Source organism: Erpetoichthys calabaricus, chromosome 13, assembly GCF_900747795.2.
Source record: "Erpetoichthys calabaricus chromosome 13, fErpCal1.3, whole genome shotgun sequence".
NCBI lineage: Eukaryota > Metazoa > Chordata > Cladistia > Polypteriformes > Polypteridae > Erpetoichthys > Erpetoichthys calabaricus.
The window spans coordinates 74147906-74171160 of record NC_041406.2 but is presented as its reverse complement, the minus strand read 5'-3'; the positions used below and the strand labels follow the sequence as shown (position 1 = coordinate 74171160).

Sequence of the window (23255 nt, the reverse complement as noted above, 5' to 3'; positions counted from 1 at the left end):
CCCTGATGGGGAAGACCAATACCACCAAAAACACCTTTCCCAGAAATAATGCTATTTAATTTCACTTATTTCGTTAAATAAAGAAAACGAAAAAGCAAACAAATGAATTAAGAAATTCAAAAGTGAAAGCATTTTTGTTTAGAAAATTCCTAAATAAAGGATTACATTTGTAAAATACAAGATAACAAAACTAATACTAGAAAAAATATATACAAAAGAAAGAATGAAAAATGAAAAGACGATCCAATAATTGCTGTGGTGGGCTGGCGCCATGCCCGGGGTTTGTTTCCTGCCTTGTGCCCTGTGTTGGCTGGGATTGGCTTCAGCAGACCCCCATGACCATGTGTTAGGATATAGCAGGGTGGATAATGGATGGATGGATCCAATAATTGATGAAACCCATCCTGTTAAACCAAGTTACAAGAGCAAATTCAAAAGCCAAAAAAATCTAAATAAAAACAACTTTAAAAAAGGGAGACAAAGAACACTTACTCTCAAGCTACCCAATGTCACAGTAAAGTGCCTTAAATGGGCCTCTTCAAATAGCACAAAAAGGCCCAAACTGAGTGATTCTGGGAGAAATATTTTGCAGCAAATTTACCAAAAACACAAAAAAGAAACTAAAATAAACAAAGAAGATGTTCAAGTTAAAAAAGATAAAAACAATAAAGGATAAAAACAAATACACATCCTCAACAATTATAATGGGTGTCATGCGCCCACTTAGTCTTCTGTTAGGTGACAAGGTCCCTAGTAGCTAAGTAATATTTTCTACTGCGTATTCTTTTTCTGTTTAGTGGAACGGCACAGGCAACTTTTGAGGGAAATGTCACCCCCGGTACTCACTCTTTGTGCTTATATTTACCCTGTTCAGCCATAGATCTACTGTTCATTTTCAAGTATACCCAAGCCAGCTATAGTAATAGTAAGTGTCATCCTAAAGGTAATATGTCCAGCTGTTTATAAGTACATTTTTTGATGGTTTAATTTGGGTGCTATTTTACTTGAATCCATTTGGATAATACAGTCATCCCTCACCTATCGCAGGGGTTACGTTCCAGAGCCCCCCGCGATAGGTGAAAATCTGTGAAGTAAAAACTATATGTTTATATGGTTATCTTTATATTGTCACGCTTGGGTCACAGATTTGCACAGAAACACAGGAGGTTGTAGAGAGACAGGAATGTTATTCAAACACTGCAAACAAACATTTGTCTCTTTTTCAAAAGTTTAAACTGTGCTCCATGACAAGACAGAGATGACAGTTCCGTCTCACAATTAAAAGAATGCAAACATATCTTCCTCTTCAAAGGAGTGCACATCAGGGGAAGAAGAATGTCAGAGAGAGAGAAAAGCAAACAATCAAAAACCGATATGTGCTGTTTGGGCTTTTAAGTATGCGAAGCACTGCGCGGGAATCATGTCGCGTGACAAAGCAGCCGCAAATAAGCCCAGCAAGGAAGGGTGCGATGTGAAGATAATCTTTCAGCATTTTTAGACGAGCGTCCGTATCGTCTAGGGGTGCGAACAGCCCCCCTGCTCACACCCCCTCTGTTGGAGCAGAGAATGTCAGAGCAGGAGAGAGAGAAAAGCAAACAATCAAAAATCAATACGTGCTGTTTGGGCTACTAAGTATGTGAAGCACCGTGCGGGAAGCATATCACACAACAAAGCAGCCACAAGTAAGCCCAGCAAGGAAGGGAGCAGTGTGAAGGTAATCTTTCAGCGTTTTTTGAGGAGCGGTTGTATCCTCTAGGGGTGCGAACAGCCCCCGTGCTCACAATATATTTGAGGAGTTTTATTTAATAGGTAATACGCGCTCTGGTTGGGTAGCTTCTCAGCCATCTGCCAATAGCGTCCCTTGTATGAAATCACCTGGGCAAACCAACTGAGGAAGCGTGTACCAGAAATTAAAAGACCCATTGTCCACTGAAACCCATTAATCAGCGAAAAATCCACGATATATATTTAAATATGCTTACATATAAAATCCACGATAGAGTGAAGCCGTAAAAGTCGAAGCGCAATATAACGAGGGATTACTGTACTTACATGTAAAGTCTGGGAGGTTGATGGGAAATTTCAATAAAAATTTTGACAGCATATATATAATGACAATGGCACGACTAGACCTGACAATTTGAAAAAAATTTACTTTATGTTTGGAGGACGTGTGAAAACCAGAGTGCTCCAGTGCTTCATTTTTGTACAGTCATCTCCATTTCGCCATACTTGGCGTCCTGTTGTCTATGTATTTAACAAGGACACCTTTCAATTTTGAGTATTTGATTAAACTGCAATGAAGGAGTTGAGGTAGGGCTGACCCTGAAATTGAAGTCTTGAGTATGCCAGTTTAGGGTGTGACCAAAGCCACTACACCAGCACTCAACCCGGCACAGACAGATGCAGGAGGCATACTGATAAAACAAATGTTTTCTTTTCTTCGCCTGTGGGCAATGCCTTCCCCATTCCCACAGGCACAACACAGTTCCAATAAGCACAAGCCCACACAATTCTTCTTCTCTTCCTCTTTCTCTTTTCTCCACCACTCCTCTCCGGCAAGCTTCATCCACTACCATCCGACTCTGGCTCCCGGAGTGGTGACTGCCAGCTCCTTTTATAGCCCTCCCGGAAGTGCTCCAGGTGTTTGATGACCTATTCTGGGTGTGGCAGAAGAGCCACCCACATGGGCTCAGGAACAACTGCAGCACCCCCTGGCGGCACCCCCGGATCCCAATAGGGTTGTAGAGAACTCCATCTCTCATGGAGCCCTGCAGGAATCTGAGGCACCATTGCCACCCAGGGGGGCTGCCCTATAGTGTCCCCGGGTAGGTGCTGTTCAAAAGAGGCACCCCAGTCGTCCACCACAAGGGTTAATATCTGGGTGCATCTGAGGACAAAATAGAATATTTACAATTATTTTGAGTTTTTAATTTAAATATCAACTTCTCTTAAACAACACCTGCACCCTGGTATATCACAATAAAACATGTCTCTCAAGTCTACTCTGGTGCATGACACAGACAATCCTTCTAAATCCGAATATTTCAATTTTAGGGAAGTTTTGGAGGCAATGTCAAGTTTGATGAAGTGTGCTTCCAGTATCCTTCTCGTCCAGACGTGCAAGTGCTACAAGGGCTCACCCTGAAGGTCAAACAAGGTCAGACCTTGGCTCTCGTGGGCAGTAGCGGCTGTGGGAAGAGCACCACCATTCAACTGTTGGGAAGATTTTATGATCCACAGAATGGCAAAGTGGTAAGCTTGCTGCTCATCAGAAGGATTTTCTTCAGGTTACCTGTGTGTACTTTATAGGCAGCATATCTGATAGCAGCCTTGGAAAAAAAATGTTCTTGAAAAAGTAGAAATGTTATGTGATACCGAACATTGTTGTGTTGATAAAGTGTATATAGTAGGTCTTTATCAATAATCTGAAGATCGCAGAACAAAAGAATGACTCTTCAAATAAAAAAAAAAAAAAAAATTCACTTTGAAATGTGAAGAATCCAAGTCTGTGTGTAATTGTAAAATGTGCAATGAGGGACTTGACAATCGTCTTAGGGTTAGAATTCTGGGAGAATCCTGACGATTTGTGATTTATGATGTACTAATCTCTTTTTTATTTCCCTCTTGTTTACTGCTGACAATGACTTCAAATTGCCAATTTTTAAGGTGATCAGCATCCCTGATGATTTTTAGTGCATTGAGCCATTCCTCTGTGTACACTGCTATATTGAAATGTATTGTTACTGTCATACTTTTGAATGTCACAGTAAAGAAAAGTCAGACTTTCCAAAAAATGTCTTTCTTATGTTGAAAGGTTCTTGATGACACCAACGTGAAGGATTTAAATATCCATTGGCTTAGAGCTCAGATTGGTATTGTATCCCAAGAGCCAGTGCTATTCAATTGCAGCATTGCAGAAAACATAGCATATGGTGACAACAGTCGGCTGGTGCCACATGAGGAGATCATAGAGGCAGCTAAAGCAGCAAATATTCACACCTTCATTGAGAGCCTACCTAATGTAAGTAGATCTCTTCTTTATAATTCAAAAGGAAAGACCAAACACAAAAATTATGTGTCTATCTGCATACACATTGATGTTTCCAATCAATTAAATTACTCAATAGTATATATTGAGTTGTGATTTTCTTTCTTATTGATAGGTATTTGTTTTTGTCTAAATTCAATATTTTTTCACATGTACCACACATTCATGAATCACCCATAGAAGAGCAAGGTGCAGCTTCGTACTCCTCATGGGACATACTTGCATATACTCAGCTCAAAGTGAAGGCTGTTGGGTCTCATTTTGTGTCTGGATTCTTTTGAAGTGTACTGATGTATTGCTTCAGCTTTCAGGAAAATGTGGCAGCTTGTCACTGTTTCCTACGATTTGGCCTGAGGAATTCAAAAAAGTGTTGAAAAGGAGGTATGGAGTCACTTTAATCTGTTGAAGCTTAAGGGTAAATCCTGGTGAAAGACTAGGTCAGGCTGGTACCCATTTGATAGGTGTTACACCAATATATTAAACCAGTGATGGCGCACTGCACGATACAGTGAATACACTTCACTTATAGGTACCATACTCTTTCTCTGTATGTTTAGCATTCATTTGCTCAGAGGTTGATGCGCTTGTTGCTTCCTGAGCAGCTCTTATTTTCTCCACCTTAGCGGTCCGCTTCTTCTCTTCTTTCGTCGGCATCTTTTCACATTAAACCGATTAAGTCACTGTTTGTGTTGCAATTACTTAGTACGTTTTCTTTAATTTTTCACTTAAGCTGGCACTTAAGTCTTCAATCTGCCTAAAGAATGATTTAAGATACAGTGCATCCGGAAAGTATTCACAGCGCATCACTTTTTCTACATTTTGTTATGTTACAGCCTTATTCCAAAATGGATTAAATTCATTTTTTTCCTCAGAATTCTGCACACAACACTCCATAATGACAACATGAAAAAAGTTTACTTGAGATTTTTGTAAATTTATTGCAAAAATCCAGGAACTGAGAAGGACAGCTGCAAGGGCTCTAAGGGCAGATAAAGAGGCGTTTGTTAGAAGAATCTGTGAATAAGTGACACACCATCTATGGTCTAGTGACCCACATCCTGCTTACAGAGGAATCGAAGCATTACACACATCTGAATCTGTTCCTCAGAGAGTCACAGTCAGGGTGGCTGATGGAACGATCCTTATGGATGACACTGCAGTTGTGACCTGCTGGGCTGGCTACTCTGAGCAGCTGTTTAAAGCTGATTCTCCGGCTAGGACGTTGGATATCTCTGGGTCCACTGTTTTTGAGGATGATCTACTCAATCTCACTGAGATTGCACAGCTGGTGAATCAGCTGAGGGTAGGGAAGGCTGCAGGTATCTGTGGTATCCGGGTTGAACTTCTCCAGGCTGGTTGTAAGGCTGTCCTCCTGGCATTGCAAGCTATATTTGCTTCCATTTAGGAGACAGTCATCATCTCAGCTGACTGGAAAACAGGACTTGTCGTCCCTATCTGGAAAGGAAGGGTAATCACCTAGATTGTGACAACTACAGGGGGATAACACTGCTCTTGGTGTTGGGTAAGGTCCTTGCTAAGTCATGTGATCACTTGGTCACATACCAGTGTCCGGAGCAATCTGGTCTTATGCCTAAGAAGTCTACGGTCGACCGCATCCTAGCACTGAGGGTTCTCATGGAGCACAAACGCGAATATCAGCAGAGTTTCTTTGCAGTCTTTGTCGATTTTCATAAAGCCTTCGACTCAGTTGATCGAGCTGCCCTGTGGGACAACCTGAGACTTTGCAGGATTCCCTCAAAGTTGCTGGATGTTATGGCCAGCCTGTACACTGGCACTGTGAGTGCTGTGCAGAGTGGAGGCAGAACCTCTGTGTTTTTCCCCAGTTGTTTCTGGGGTTCATCAGGGGTGTGTTCTTGCTCCTCTTCTGTTCAATGCTTGCATGGACTGGGTTTTGGGCAAGGTTGTGGGGTCCAGTGGCTGTGGGGCATCTGTTAGTGAAGAAAGATTCACTGATCTTGACTTTGCTGACGATGCTGTGATCTTCGTGGAGTCAATGGATTCCCTGATTGGGGCTCTCAAGAGACTGAGTGAGGAGTCTGAGTGTCTGGGCTTGCAAGTGTCCTGGATAAAAACCAAGATCCAGGCCTTTAATGACCTCTTGGGCACAGCCATCAGCAGTGTGTCTGTCTGTTGAGAGAATGGACGCTATCCATTGACCTGAGACAGAGACTGGACTACTGTGTCCAGTACTGTGTCTCTTCAGTGAATTCTTGGGTACTGTTGGTTTGACTTTGTGTTGAATGACCGAAGTCCCAAATGAGGCACATTACCTGCATTGTGGGGGAGCATAGGGCCATTGGGCCAAGGGGATGCCCACGTCACACCTGGCTGCGGCAGATAGATGGTCATTTCCAGAGGGTGGGACTGGACCGCGTGTCTGCCTGGGGGGTTGCAAACCGGGATCCCCAACTGTTTCATCATGTGGTAGGTGTGGCAACGTGCTGCACCAGTGCATGCTCCCCAACCTGACCTGATCTGACCTTTCTTATGCATTTTAATTCAAGCTTAAGGTGAAATCACTTTAGCTAACCAGATGTGTCAATGAAACACAAAGCTTACCCTGGCAGCACTAAGTGCAAGGCTCCAGTTCATCACACACTGTGGTTAATTTAGATCTTTGCTGTAGATTTTTGGGGATTTGGTGCAAAAACTTAAGCAGAGCACATAAACTCCCCACAGACCACTCCAGCCCACTGTGCCACCATATTAGTGAACATTAAACAAGAATATACTGAAACCAGCATGCGTTTGCATTTATGATTGTCTAGTGTAAACATTATTATTTATTAAGTTTGGATTCAAAAGTTTGTATAACTCTTATATTGGTTAAAATTAAAAATCCAATATAAATGGATTACTTTAACCTTTTTTGAAAATAACTGTTGCTATAAATGGACATAATATTTGAATATTTGAGGTTATTAGAAATCCCACTCCCTACAACAAGAGCTGGGAATGAAGTTAAAGAAAGCTTTTGGAGCTTCAGAATAATATGATTTAATTATTTGTTTGAATCTTATCTTGAGTTTTACTATTAAAGAATTCATCAATAAACTGAAATGCTGTGGTGGAAAATGGATTCAAATTTCAGGATAATAATCAGAGAACCGTGTGTGGGCATAGCAAATTTATGTCCGAGTCTGTCCCATCTCTGCAACAGAAGAAAGAGTACAGGGAGGAGAGAATTCAGTAGCCATGTATCATGTCATGATCCTTAACCTTTTCAAGATTATTACATTCACACATATGGGCACAATTTGGTTTTATGCTCATTTTTCTGAAAAGGCATTGTTTAGAGACATGAGAACGAAAGCATATGAAAGGCTTAACAACATCCCCACAGGGCATAATACAGTGTGAAACATTCTGCACATAATCTAAAAAGTGCAGTTACTTTAAACACTTAGAAAGTTATGTGATGATTCCTTTGTAAAAATACATACTAGCCAACTCAAATGAATTTGAAACCTGCAGAAATCAATGTTACAGCCCTTTTTCCTATTTTTCATCACCTTTAGTAAATTTGAAACTGATGTTGAATTTATTATTGAATTTTCATCTACAGTACACCAAAAAAACCTAAGCAGCTATAGGACTGTAACAGTGGCAATGAGATTACTCTTACTGATCCATTTGTCCATTATTTAACCTACCTGACAAAGGGTAAGCAGAGATGGAGTGAATCCCTGCAATGCAGGGGTCAACCCTAGATGGGACGCCAGTCCAGTCACTTCTTCAAACAGTTCTTCAAAATGGCAGCAAAATAATAAACCTATATTGTAGATATACCACTGGATTGAAGGCTCGGTGTAATGTTTGCGTAAAAATCCTGATTTTGCATTACTTTAATAAAAAAAACATATAATAGAAATTGACGGTACTTGCAGTATATATGAGGGATGAATGCATCGAAGTTATCTGTAAATTCAACCATTTTAAGAATAGCATCATCAGCAAGTGCCATGAAGATCCACAAGAGGAGTGCCTGGGGTACTTTCTATTGTTTAGAATGTAAAGTATATTTAAAAAGTAAAAAATCTAGGAGAAACTTTCCATAAAGAAGGATACCTCAGTCAGACTGCAGTGTGTAAAACCCTTATAAAACTTTAAATTAACCTTTAATGGTACAAAGAAGAACAGCAGTGGAAAAACCACCTGGTCAATTGAGTCTTTTATCAACCACCTTGTCAACCAGAAGATGAACTACATGTATGGCACACACAGAAAAATATTCAAAGGCTTCCATCCATCCATTATCCAACCCACTATATCCTAACACAGGGTCACGGGGGTCTGCTGGAGCCAATCCCATCCAACATAGGGTGCAAGGCAGGAACAAACCCCGGGCAGGACGCCAGCCCACCACAAGGCACACCAACACACCAAGCACACACTAGGGACAATTTAGGATCGTCAATGCACCTAACCTGCATGTCTTTGGAGTGTGGGAGGAAACCCATGCAGACATGGAAAGAACATGCAAACTCCATGGAGGGAGGTCTCCTTACTGCGAGGCAGCAGTTCTACCACTGCGCCACCGTGCTGCCTTCAAATGCTTATCTATATGATATTGAATTATTCTTGTGGCTGTGATACAGTGTTGGGTGGTAAAAGTCCTCAATTTTCTTAGAAAGTAATTACAAAACCGTTTGAGTGACCCCATGCAACCTATGGGAACCCATTTTTAATGAGAGGGGTTCTTCAAGGGTGTTAATACCCTGAGATAAAAAACATGAATTAGTAGTGAATGGTTTAAAAATAGTGAATACCAGCATTACATAGTAATTCAAATTACTTTTATCAGCCCATTTGAGCACTTCTCGAAGACTCTGGAAGGGCAGTAGAGATTTCCCACTACCATAATCAAGATATACAAGTGTGACATTTCTCGGAGTCCAGTACATTCCTAGACACTAGAAGAATCCATGACATGGCATATTAAAGCTATTTTATTGTAATATGGTGGACAAACCATTCTGAAGACAACTTAAACGGGCGTTTCTTTTATTTTGGCAGTCACCTGTCATCAAGGAAGATCCTGAACAGCTTGCAGTTACCTTCTATATATAATAATAATGTTTAACATTAAATGGATCAGTCATGTTTGCAGATGACTAAGTTCTGTGCCCATCTTGACCAGGATACCCTTCAACTACACTTCAGAAGGCAACTGGCATTAACGGTCTCTGTGCTGCCAGCAAAGAAAACTGATCTTATTCAAAGCTAGGCAAAGAGCCTCATTAAAGAACATTCTGGTACCTCCAGACATGTGTAACCAGTGCCTTATAAACATTCGAGAATGTTGCTGCTTTATAGATCCCTAATGCGCCCTATGTACAGACGTGAGCACGACATGTTGTGTGGATGTAGTGTATGTTTTAAGACAAGGGAGGTACACAATGACTCACAGTCAAGTGCTTAAGTGTCTAACTGCAGCATCAGAAAGTAAAAGAGTGACTGTTAATGTACAGGAACAGGTGCTGGAAAGGACCAACATAATTGTAGAATTGTGACGATGCGGGTCCTGCTCCATGCTCCCATCTCCCTTTTGGGAGCTCTTGAACCCAACACTGTTGTTAATGTAACTGGATGAGCTGGATAATGAGAACACCAAAATGAAGCAAGAGGAAAGTTGCAAAGTGTAGAAGTGCTTTTATTAAAAACGGACAAAACAAATCCAAAGTGTTCAAAAGAAAGTGCACTGCTCCAAACATCATTAAATAAATAATCCATTAAAAGCAGTGAAAATGTGGAGGTTAAAATCCAATAAATAAATCCATGAAAACAAGGTTAAAACAATGTCTGGAAGCTGTCCTTTTTAAAAACCAAACCCAGTGCCTTCTTCAGCGGGTGGCTCCACTGCTTCTCTCATTCAGGCCCTGCACCAGGGGAGTCGTCTTACCTGCAGCCGACCTTCTCCTGTTGGTCTGGAAGCCTTTCGATCTCTGGCTTCTGATGGGCTCCACCAGACCGAGACTTGGGTTCCCGAGCGACCAGGGCACTCACGCTGGGGCTTCCACCTCCCAAGCCTCCGAATCCTGCTGCCTTCCTCTGTCTTACGTGGCGAGCCATCCTCGATTGTGGTCACTCCTGCTCCTCTGCAAAACTCAGCAGGAGTGACCCAATCCATTTGCCCCCTGGGTGCTGACCAAACACCCTGCTAGGGCTCACTTCTCCCAGCTGCCTGTCCTTCTCACTTGCTCTCTCACACCAGCTCCTTCGCTTCCTGCCTTTTCTCCTTTTTAACCTCCATCCTTTTCTTTTTTCGTCTTTTCTTTCTCTCCTTCACACTCGCGCTTCTCCTATTTATACTGGGGATGTGGCACAGGTGTGACGATTAGCAGCTCCCAGCCTCAATTACGGATACGGATGATTCCTCACCTGTGCACTAAGGCAAGGAAACGCCCGCACCACATTTCTTCCGAGAACTGCTCTGGCCACACTACCGCGCTCCCTCTTTAAGCCGCGAGTGCACCGATTATTTATTTAAAAACTGCCGTTTTATTCTGAGCCGTGGACCTGCTATACCACAAGAATGTGATGTTATTTTGGAGGAATTAAGTGGATAGGACTGGTGAACTAAATATTTCTAATGTTCTAATAATAAACTTTGTTCATGAAAAGGAGAGGGGTGACCTACTTAGAGGTAGCTCTGGTCAACTGAGTGTTACCAATAATTGGAGATTGTTGGTGGAACTGGAAAATAAGCTTGTTATCCCTGGAATATTATAACTACTAATGTGAGCCCACACATGGTTTTGTGGTTGCAGCAGCAGCTCACTGTATTTCTATGATGTGGAATATTAGTGAAACATGGACCATTAAGAATGAGCTTGCAACAGATATCAGGCAGCTGGAATGGAAAGTGTTGGTCAGAGTGGTTGATATGAGATCAATGAGCAAGCTCTTGTGTGAACTCGGGTTCTCTCAAAATGATTCTAAACAGACCACACAAAGGATGGCAAATGTGGTGGAGGACACAAGCAGATGGCTGTGATTATGGTCGGAAAAAAGTCACCTGAGCAGAGAGCCAATGCCAGGTGAGCTGCACTGACTAATGTGTGTTCAGTGTTTGTTAGTAGGTGGGGAAGGGGATACAGATATATTGGACAAGTGTACTGTCGAAGCCTTCTTGATGTCATGGGTCTTAATTATGACAAAACATCATGTATTAGAGAAGAATGCCCACCTGATGACCATGAAGAATCGCTTGCTCACAAACTTTTTCTGCCAAATGTATTTGTTGATGTTGAGTTTGTAGAATTGTTAGTGCCAAGGGCTTACAGTACAAGCGGTGCAAATGTGGTGGGTTAGTTGTAAAGGAAGTTGGCAGGTTTTGAGAAGTAGTTATTTAATGTATGACCAGTTTGTTGTTGTTGTTGCTTTAAACAGTACATTTGAGGCATGTGAAGTAACAGTTTCTGCTGTAACATGGGGAGGTGTGAGGGGGTTGTAAGCATAATGGCTGTTGCAGGTAATACAATTAGCTTCTGTGAGCTGTATCTGTTTTTGAGAGCAGTGGATAAGTTATTCCTGTGTATTGTGTAATAATTGTAAAGAAAATGTAAAGTCATGTTTAGGCTTAACTAGATTAAAACAAGGTATATTCATGGTCCACAAAGCTGTACCAATACTAGAAACAACTGTAAAATACTGTTTTTCCTTTTCTAGAAATATAACACAGATGCAGGAGACAAAGGTGCACAGTTGTCTGGTGGGCAGAAACAAAGAGTTGCGATTGCTCGGGCCTTGGTCAGGAAACCCAAGATCCTCCTATTAGATGAAGCAACATCTGCTTTGGACACAGAAAGTGAAAAGGTACTGGTGTATTATTATTTCTTTAAAATTTCTTTTTTTTAGAGTGAGTTTGTGTGGATTGTAAGCACAAATTCAAATGTACAGAACAAAATTGTTTTAAGAAGCATTCTAAAATGATACTTTTTAGGTTAAAAATGAAATAATATTTTGCAGTAATTTCTTGTGGTGATCTTCTTGTAGGGCGGCACAGTGGCACAGTGGTAGCACTGCTGCCTCGCAGTAAGGAGACCCGGGTTCGCTTCCCGGGTCCTCCCTGCGTGGAGTTTGTATGTTCTCCCCGTGTCTGCGTGGGTTTCCTCCCACAGTCCAAAGACATGCAGGTTAGGTCGATTGGCAATTCTAAATTGGCCCTAGTGTGTGCTTGATGTGTGGGTGTGTGTGTGTGTCCTGCGGTGTGTTGGTGCCCTACCCGGGATTGGTTCCCTGCCTTGCGCCCTGTGTTGGCTGAGATTGGCTCCAGCAGACCCCCGTGACCCTGTGTTTGGATTCAGCGGGTTGGGAAATGGATGGATGGATGGATCTTCTTGTAGCAAAAAAAACCAAAAACATTAAAATCATTACGAATTTAAAATAATATAAAAAGTTGACACCACAGGAAACACCCACTTGGCATAAAAGCAGCATAATGTATAACAACAAATATAAACACTCTGTGTGGGGGGCACTGTGGCACAGTCCTGTGTATCTAATGTCCTGGGTTTGAAGCCTATGTCTAGTTATTGTCAGTGTGGAATTTGCAAGGATGTTTCTTCAGTGCTCCAGCTTTCTTCCCACATCCCAAAAACATGGATGTTCAGTTACCATTATAAACTGGTTCACAAGGTGTGTGTTTGAATGAGCCTTGGAATTGATAGGTGCCCTGTTCAAGGTTGGTTCAATTCTTGTCAGGTCTGGCACAGGAGCCGGTTGGCCAGTGAGCCCAATTTAGCCTCAATGTTGGAAGCCCTGGCACCTGGGAAGTGTTTGCTTCAACTGCTGAGTTTACATTTTTTGGAATTCTTGCATCTCACAATACGTAATCGCTAATGGTGAGCACCATCCTTGTGTGAGCCAAAACAGATGTGCTGCTGAATACGGAGTTCAAGTTCTGGGTAAAAATTGGTGTCTTGGACCCCTATCTTGGTGTTACCTGTTACCCTCTGGTTACATTTCAGCCTTAAGAATGAAGATGAATCAGAAATGGCCAAATTACCTACACAAACCAATCCAAACCAATGTTTGGTTTGCCTAACCACCATCAGGTTCCTAACATGGTGCTAAGTGCATTTTTTCTCACCAACTTTAAGTTAACTATTTTTGGTGAGGCAATCTGGACTGTAAGCAGGAAATACTAAATACTACTGGATGTACATAATACATAATTGTCCTGTCAGTAGGTAGAGAAGAGATGGAACTTACTTCAGCTGTTTGTAGCTGCAGCAAAGTTCAAAGATGATCCTCCTGCTGGGAATTACCGCTGGATCTCCATGTCACACTCACATTTTGGCTTTTACCACAAGCCGGACAATCAGTTACAAGCCGCTCAGTGCCCTTTGTTTAAGGTCTATGCCTGGTTTCCATAGGTGTAGAGTTTGCATCTTCTCCTTGTGTTTTTGAGGGTGTTCTGCTAGTGCTCCAGTTTTTCTGTCCACATCCCAAAATATGTGGTTTTACCCAGACACCAAGTTCAGCTGAGATACACTTAAATCCCTTGTGCCTTGAATTATATGTGGTAGCTTTGGGATTGCTATACACAATAGTATAAAAAGTAAAATATTAATCTTGCAAATTTAATAATATAACATTTAACTAGATGAATGGATGAATGGATGCACAGGATAGCATTATGGATATCTCTTGGCCACAGACCCAGTCCAGTTACTATCTGTGTCAAGATTTCCCTTATGATAGACTGGCCTCTTCACCCTTGAGCCATTCCCTTGCTGTCCACAATTCCAGTAACAGCGAATGAACGGATATATGTACTCTTTGTCTAATATACTGCTCAAAAGGGAATATTTAATCATCTCAGTATAACACCAAGTCAGTTAAGCTTCAGGGACATCAGTCTGTCCAGTTAGGGAGAATAGTGATTGTGAATCAGCTTCACCTGCTTTATTGCAAATGAAGGTTTACCACATGTATACTGTAGCCGATTCATTTTGCACAGGTAGTCCAGCTCCTCTAGGATGGCATATCCATATGTACCATCACAAGAAGATTTGCTGTGTCTCCCAGAACAGTCTCAAGAGTATGTAGTAGATACCAGTAGATGAGCCATTACATGAGGAAAGCTGAACAGTGTTGTAGAATAGTATCAACCCAGTCAAGGACTGGCTCTGCTCCATTGTGCAAGGAGGAACAGGAGGAACACTGCCAGAGTCTTACAAAATGACCTCCAGCTGGCTACTAGTGTGTATGTTTCTGACTAAACTGTCAGAAACAGACTCCATGAGGGTGGCATGAGGGCCCAACATCCTTTAGTGGGACCTTTGCTCTCAGCCCATCACCGTGCAACTCGATTGGCATTCGCAAGAAAATACCATAAGTGGTAGCTCCGCCATTGGTGCGCCATTTTCTTCACAGATGAGAGCAGGTTCAAACTGAGCACATATGACAGATGTGAAAGAGTCTGGAGATGCTGTGGTGAATGTTATGCAGCCTGTAACATCATCCAGCATGACCGGCTTGGTGGTGGGTCAGTGATGGTCTGGGGAGGCATACCTTGCAGGGTCACGCAGACCTCAACATGCTCAGAAACAGTACCCTGACTGCTATTATGTACCAGGACAAAATCCTCAGAGCCATTGTTAGACCTTCTGCTGGTGCAGTGGGCCCTGGGTTCCTCCTGGTGTAGGGTAATACCCGGCTTCATGTGGACAGAGTGTGTAGGCAGTTCCTGGATGACAAAGGCATTGATGTAATTGACTGGCCCACACATTCCCCAGGCCTGAATTCAATTGAGAATCTCTGCAACGTTATGTATTGGTGCATCTGATGCCACCAAGTAGTGCCACAGACTGTCCAGGACCTCCTTGATGCCCTGATCCAGGTCTGGGAGTAGATCCCCCAGGACACCATCAGCCGTCTCATCAGGAGCATGCGCAGACATTGTTGGGAGTGCATACAGGCACGCTGGTGCCATACACACTACTGAGTCACATTATGGGTTGCCATGCTGGAATTCATGCAAGTTGCATCGGACTGTGATTTCAAGTTTTTCTTCGATTTTTGGTGTGAAGTTGAATCAAGCCCTCAACAAATTATACAATAATACTCAGATTTTCAACTTGAATATTTTGTTCAAGATTCAGTGTGTCATTTAAGTGTTCCCTTAATTTTTTGAGCAGTGTAATTAAATACATTGTAAATATTGTGTAGCTGACTAGAACTTTCGAACGTTGGATCCCTTTGTGAAATCGCAGCACTGGACAATGTTCAACTACCTCCAGAGATAGTCAGAACACCATTGTCTAGTGAATCAGCTCTGCCGACAGGTAGGCAAGATCATAAACAAAGGAGAAGAAAGCATGGAGTTATTGGGGTGAGGCTTCAGCAAATCCCCATCATCTACCTGTGCCAAGAATTTTTCTCGCCAGTGTTCAGTCTGTAGCGTACAAACTAGACGAACTACGACTCTGGATCACCTCATACACATTACAACATTATGATTTTCACAGAAACATAGTTAAATAAAAGTATCCCGGGCATCGCTATTGAGCTGGAGGGGCACACCGTCTTCAGGGCTGACAGAACAATAGACAACACCATTTAGATCAAAGGTGGAGGTCTGTGCATTTATATGAACAATGCTTGGTTTGCAGACAATGTTGTAACTGAAAGTCATTGCTCTGCTGATCTGGAATATTTGATGATTAAGTGTAGACTCTTTTACTTACCTCAGGAATTCAGCTATATTATTATCATTGCTGTGTATGTACCATCGGATGCCAATGCTAAGCTTACAATCAAAGAACTGCATGCTGCTGTTAGCAGGGAACAAACAGAACATCCAGGTGGGGCTTTCATTACTGTGGGTGATTTCAGACCATTGCAACTTTAGTAGTAGAGAAAAGCCAAGCAAAATGACACCTTTTATTGGTTAACTAAAAAGATTACAATATGCAAGCTTTCGAAGCAACTCAGGCCCCTTCTTCAGGCAAGATGTAATACAGAGACTGGAGTTCCCTGTGTTTATATACACACTCTAGGACAAGAAACAACATTGGTAAATCTTTAAATGAGAAATTTTAAATGTAAAAAATTAATAGATTCATTCCGGCTAGGGTTAATTTAACAAGAGAGAAAAGAACAATGTATGGTCAAGACCTCTGGATAAGATAACTGTCCAACAAAGATGTCATTTTGCTTGGCTTTTCTCTACATTCATAATGGCTAACACGGTACAACACCCTAACTTTAGTAGTATAAACCCCAAGTTTCATCAATATGTCTCCTGCCTTACCTAAGGAGACAGAATCTTAGATCGCTTATATACAAACATTACTGAAGCCTACAAGGCCTTTCTGCTCCCCCACCTTGGATAATCAAATCACCTCTCCCTGCTCCTCCTCCTTAAATACACACCACTTATCAGATATGTGAGACCTTCAGTGTGAACGGTGCAAGTCTGCCCTGAAGAGGCAGACTTGCTTTACAGCAAAGTTTCAGTACACAGACTGGAGCTTATTTGCCACCAGTGCCACTTGGGACTTGGAAGTGGACAAGGTACACCCCTTCTGTCCAAGATTACATCAATACAAGCATTAATGAAATCACAACATACAAATAGATTAAGACCTTCCCTAACCAGAAGCCTTGGAATGAATAGAGAGGTTAGACTCCTGCTTAAAGCTTGTGACGCTGCTTTCAGATCTGGTGACGCTGAAAGGTTAAGCACATACAGAGCCAACCTGAAAAAGGACATCAGGAGAGCAAAACAGAAATACAAGCAACTAATTGACGATCATTTCAAAAACTCCAACCCCAGACATACTGTAGGTGGTACGGTATCCAGACCATCACAGAATACGGGAAGGTAAATACAACCTCAACAACAAGTAATGTCTCCCTTTCTGATGATCTAAACAACTTTTATGGTTGTTTTGATCAGGACAATAAAGCACTTGCAAACAAAGCTACCCCTTTTTCAGGTGACCAGCCCCTCGCACTTACCATCTCTGCTGTACACTCTGCACTGAGCAAAGTGAATACACGCAGGGCTGCTGGTCTTGATGGCATTCCTGGGTGCATGCTTAAGTGCTGCGCTGGGCAACTGCCTAAGGTCTTCAGTAGTGTCTTCAATGTGTCTGTGGCCCAGGCTGGTATTCCTGCATGCTTTAAGTCCACAATGACTGTACCAGTACCTAAACTGTCCTCTCCAAGGAGTCTGAATGACTACTGCTCTGTTGCACTCACTCCCATCATCACAAAGTGCTTTGAGAGACTGGTTCTGGCCCACCTAAAATCCTGTCCACCTCCCACATTAGATTCCTACCAGTTTACCTATCATCCCAATAGGTCAGTGGAGGAAGGTGCCATATCCTCAGCTCTTCACCCTGCCCAGACTCACTTGGACAACAATAACTCCTACATCAGGTTGTTATTTGTTGATTTTAGCTCAGCATTTAACACCATCATCCCCTCCAATTTGATAAATAAACTCAACAACTTTGGAATTAGCACCCCTCTTTGTAATTGGACACTGGACATTCTAACTGATAGACCCCAGTCTGCAGGGTTAAACAACCACACATCCTCTACCCTGATCCTGGATTCTGGCGTTCCACAGGGCTGTGTACTCATCCCACTTCTCCCTCCGTCTTCACCCATGAATGTGTCCGCAGAAAACACCACAGAAATACTGTAGGACTGATCAGTGACAAGTCAGCCTACAGAGATGAGGTTAAGCACCTAGCAACATGGTATACTGACAATAACCTTGCCCTCAGCACCAAGAAGACCAAAGATCTCATTGTGAATTACTGGAAGACTAAAGGCAGCAGACTTGGTCCCTTCCATATAAATGGGGCTGAGGTGCAGTGCGTTTCAGCTTCAAATTCCTGGGTGTCCACATCTCCAAGGACTTTTCTTGGACAATAAACACTTCCAATCTGGTTAAAAAAGTGTAACAATGACTTTACTTTTTGTGAAGGGTAAAGAAAGCCTGCCTGTCACCTCAGATTCTGTTGAACTTTTACCACTGCACCATTGAGAGTATATTGACTAACTGCATTACAGTATGGTATGTCAGCTGCACCGTAGCTGACAGAAAGGCCCTGCAACGGGTGGTGAAAACTGCCCAGCACATCATCAGCAACCCACTGCTGACTATCGCTGACCTGCAACTTACACAGTGTCTGCAACGGGGTCGCAGCATCATCAAGGATTGCTTCTCATCCCAACCATGGACTGTTCACCCTCATCCCATCTTGGAGGTGCTATAGGAGTTTTCAGACCCACACCAGCAGGCTTCTTTCATAACACCATCATCATTCTGAACTTTCAACCTTTACCATTCAATAGCTGACCTTTCTAAATATCAGTAACTTCTGACTGTACTCTATGTATATTTTCACCTGCTTACACATATCTATTCTGTACATAATATTTCATATATCTATATTTATTCATTGCCCTCTGGTGGGCTGGCGCCCTGCCCAGGGTTTGTTTCTGCCTTGTGCCCTGTGCTGGCTGGGATTGGCTTCGGCAGACCCCTGTGACCCTGTATTTGGATATAGCGGGTTGGATAATGGATGGATGGATGGATATTTATTCATACCATGTTATCTGTACTCGCTGATCAGTATTCATACCTATATACTCTTCCTTGTATATCCTACTACCTGTAAATTTAAATATTATATAGATTTATATTCTCATTTGCATGCTGCCTTATTGCACCTTACTGTCTATTGCACCTTACTCTACTACTTGCACTTTCTGGTTAGATGCTAAACTGCACTTTGTTGTATCTGAACAATGACAATAAAGTTGAATCTAATATAAAAAAACCAAAACTAATAAATGTGGACATCCACCCATGTATCCACTGACAATTACGTATTCCAACAGCCCGGCAGTATCTGGGGTCCGCGTTTTTGTTCCATGTGGTATTCAATGATATTTGTTTGAACAAGCACGAGTCAATTTTTAGATCATTATTTCTGGTCCCCTATCCCTAAATCCCATCTGTTAAGGGTAACCCAACCAGGACCTCCAACAACCTAGCGCTATAGATTCCTGCTGCATTCAAGCCCCTCCACATTTTCACATTCACAGTTTTAGGTGGGGCTTACGGTAAAGTGTTTGTTGAAAAGATTTCTATGGAAAACAACGTAAATTCTGGTGGGTAAAAGATGCCTTTGATAACACGTATAAAGGAAGGCGGTGGGCCGCTGATGATTTAACAAAGATAACTATGTCAAATTCTCCACAAGCAGAGTATACATTTTAGTTTTCATAAGTGGCATTAGATCTTAGGGTTTGCCATTAGCCCACTCGGCTAAAATGACTCCTTGGCTAACATGTTTTCTTTTCTTTTCACCAGATTGTACAGGAGGCCTTAGACAATGCCAGAGAGGGTAGGACCTGTATAATTGTAGCACATCGACTATCCACCATCCAGAATGCTGACAAGATCGCAGTGTTCCAGAATGGGAAGGTAGTGGAGCAGGGAAAGCACCATCAGCTCCTCGACCTCAATGGCGTTTACTATGCACTGGTGAATGCACAGATGGGGCAGACCTGAGGAGATGATTGGCATACCAGCCTTTCCCTTTGTCAAGATGTTAACTTTTCACTCTTCCATAATATTTAACTCAAACCTAATCTATTGTTATTCTGTATGTTATTTTATATTATTTTATGGCATTTATGTTAAATATTTGAAATGTACATGTCAAAAAAAATGTTAATGTTTTATATTTATATACAGTATACAGTACAATATACAGCTAATAAGCTGGCATCATTTCACCACACGCACACAGAGTAAACCTCATTCTGTGTTATGAGGTAAACCGACGCAAGTTCTCAATTATTTATTTGCATCATAAAATGTAACAATAGCAAGAAACATTTTGTCAAATAATCCCAAATGTCTGTGCCCGCCTTCTGTCTTTGTATACGACAGAAAAAATGACATTTGAATTCATTACTTGAATTCGTTCAACTTGGAAGCAAGTTAAAGAATATCATGAGGAACATTTTTTAAAACATGCCATTAAGTCAGTGCATTAATCACTCAAAGAGCACACTCACACACAACACATCCCAGGCCAAATGAGAACGGTTTCAGCATGTCTTTGTGGCCCGTGACCACCACATAGCAGTGCTTTCTGAGAGCCTGCAGTGATAAACCCAAACCCAACAAGCAATAACATCCATGTTTAGAAACTGGTGGCTTTATAAGCTGAAGTGACCCAAAGACATGGAGTCAGGGGTCCTTTTCCTGGAAGCTGAGGTTTAAAATGGCAAATGGATTAATGGCTGTGAAGCCGTGAAAGCCTTCCCTGGTGTACCCAGTGCACTGTTCCATGTTTTATTCTAACAAGTTTCTTTTCATACTGTTCATTCAGTAGGACACAATTTGAATCGTTTTGGCAAGGAATGAACTTCACATTTGATACTCTCAAGTTTTAGCCCAACAGATGGTTTACATGAAGCAGTTCACATTTTAACAAACATTTTACTAACATTCCGAAAAATCAGAAATTCAAAAGCTGTCGCTCCAACGTATTCCTTTAGTTCTCTTTGCATCCTTTGGAAGTTTTGAATTCTTCTTTTAGGTTCTATTGTACTTTGCTTTAATAGCAAGGCACCTTATAATTATGAAATATAACACTTTATTCAATTATAGAATGACATTCTCAAGTTTGCTTAATCAATCCCAGAGACTCAGCCTTGGATAAAAGTGCAAGTCCAGCACAGGGACCACTCCCACCCAGCAACACGTATTCAGTTTGGGTCCAAACCAGCACATCTTTGTGAATGGACAAGGAGGACAAGCACACAAGACATGCATGTGGGGATCTGTAAACCCCACACAGATGATGACTGGGTGATAAAAAGAAATGAAGTATTCTCTCAGTACGTGGAGAAAACATAACAGAAAGACCTAACAGTGTCATCTTATGTCCAGACTCATCCCGCCAGACCAAATATTAATTAGCTGTAGAGGTTGCCACTATTATCAGCAGCACAGCGTCATCAGTCTCCCTCAGTGATGGCTCTTCATAACACATGGACATAGAGAAGAGTTGTTTTTTTTATCATTCATGTGTTGAACCCCAAACAGAAAGTTAAAAAAGGTTCATTTTAGTTTAAAAAAATTACACGGATCACTAGTGATACTATTAACTAAAGAATGTACACTCAAAAAAAAAACTACTGGGGTTGTTCAATGTATGTATTTAACATAACTATTTTAAAATTAAATAATCTATTTGCTGCAATTACTCTAGTTACATTGACTTAAATTTGTTAGATGTCACACTAACAAACTTAATTTGTGTTTTAACAAAACAATCAGAATATTTTCTTTCAACTGAAGCATAATGTGTCACAGGGACTGTTGTCCTTACTTGCTAATTCTATATTAATCTTAACTCAAAATTAATAGTTTTCTAATCTGCATGGTATTCCCATTTTTCCTCTGCACAGTTAAATTAAGTTGATTTAACTTAAAATAATAAAGTTGTATGTACATAACTATCCCAGATTTACAAAAAGTAAAATAATTAGCATCAAGAAGTGCCCCTTTTGTTGACAACACACTCCAAAGTACGCCCATACTTTTGTATACTTGGAAAGAAAGTTAAAGACTTTCAGTAAATTGATTTTTTTCCAAATGCTGTGAGTTTTGTGGGATTGTGGAAGCTGATTTATGAAATTTAAATGCATGTTGCCCACCCTACATCAGAAAAGCATTTTTTCTTTGTCTGCAAAGCACCAATTAATGCTATTATGGCTTGAAAAATGCACTCAACTAAAATATAACTTGTGCAGAAGCTCTGAATCGCACAGTGAAAAAACTTATGGGATAACCCTTATCTCGTAAGTATGTGAAAATGTCTCATCCATACAGGATACTTTCACATACATACAAGAAAAAGTTTGCTTTGGGTATCCTAAACATATGTGAAAACATCTCATATGTACGTTAAAGTATCCTGTATGTAAGAGCTAAGGGTTATCTCATAAGTTTTTCCATTGTGCGGTGCACATGATTACCTTATGTGGTAATAATTGAATGACTACACACTTAATAAATTAAACAGTGCTCATTTAGTATTTATTACGTTAGATAATTTGTTAGTATTGCTATCTACAGCTACATATCTATCTATCTATCTATCTATCTATCTATCTATCTATCTATCTATCTATCTATCTATCTATCTATCTATCTATCTATCTATCTATCTATCTATAAAGATAAAATGCTGTTATGTTACGTTTATGTAAGCCCATTTAGTTTGTACATTAAATGCAGTAAAATAAAATAATGTTGAGGTTGTGTTAGTTTAGTTTGCAGAACATAAAGAAATGTATTTGATCTAACGTGACTACATTGTGTTGACTGAGTGTAAGTCATTTAAGGAGACAGTACTAAATACTTTTATTTACAATTTACACAACTTAGTTTTGTGGAACGTGTTGACATAACACAGTTATGCAATTCCAGACAAATATTTTTAGAGTGAAAAGGAACTTTGCAAATTTCAAGCCAGCTGCTAGTTTCAGTTTCTAAATATGTTCTCCATATTTACCGTTCCTTGTTATCTCATGGACTGTTGTGGACTACAGATGTCAAATCTGGTAGATGAACTTCTGAAATTTGGGGAGGAATAGAAAAGAAAAAGAAATAATAAGAAATCATTTCCTTTTTTTAATACAACCACATGTGCATTATTGCGTCAGGCAACTGAAAAACAGGATAGCATGTCAAGAATGTGTGCCTTTAATTTTTTTAACATTATTTGTTTTCTCATGAAAATACAGTATGTGGTCCATTTTAAGAACAAGTTTAAAATGAATGTATTGGGTAAGTTGTAAATCTGTTGTTTCCATCCCCTGTACAGTACAACTTATTTTTTGTATAGCGCTCTTCACTGAGTGCAGGCGTAGAGCGCTGTGAACAATTCTTATTTAAAATACCAGTAAAGATTACACTAATTACAAAATACAGAATGGGTACACTTAAAAATATAAAAATGCGTATTTGTTATAATGCACAAAGAACAATAAAGAAACTAATTAAACATAAATGGAAACCAACAATATTTGTCCATTAATTAATTGATGAACTATGGTAAGTTGACAATGGAGGGGGTTAAAATTGTGAAAGATAAAGTCAAAAATAAAAATTCACCATCCCGGAGAC

General features: G+C 40.9%; 1 protein-coding gene across 1 annotated transcript in view; it reads left to right on the top strand.

Moving 5' to 3' along the window:
- The window catches only part of abcb4 (ATP-binding cassette, sub-family B (MDR/TAP), member 4), an 87377-nt gene extending 64122 nt beyond the window's left edge, over positions 1 to 23255 (top strand). Inside the window, exons 25-28 of the mRNA XM_028817130.2 lie at positions 3058 to 3255; positions 3818 to 4024; positions 11744 to 11890; positions 19419 to 23255. Of these exons, the coding sequence (XP_028672963.1) occupies positions 3058 to 3255; positions 3818 to 4024; positions 11744 to 11890; positions 19419 to 19619 (753 nt within the window). The 3' untranslated portion in view covers positions 19620 to 23255. The remainder of the gene's footprint in view (positions 1 to 3057; positions 3256 to 3817; positions 4025 to 11743; positions 11891 to 19418) is intronic.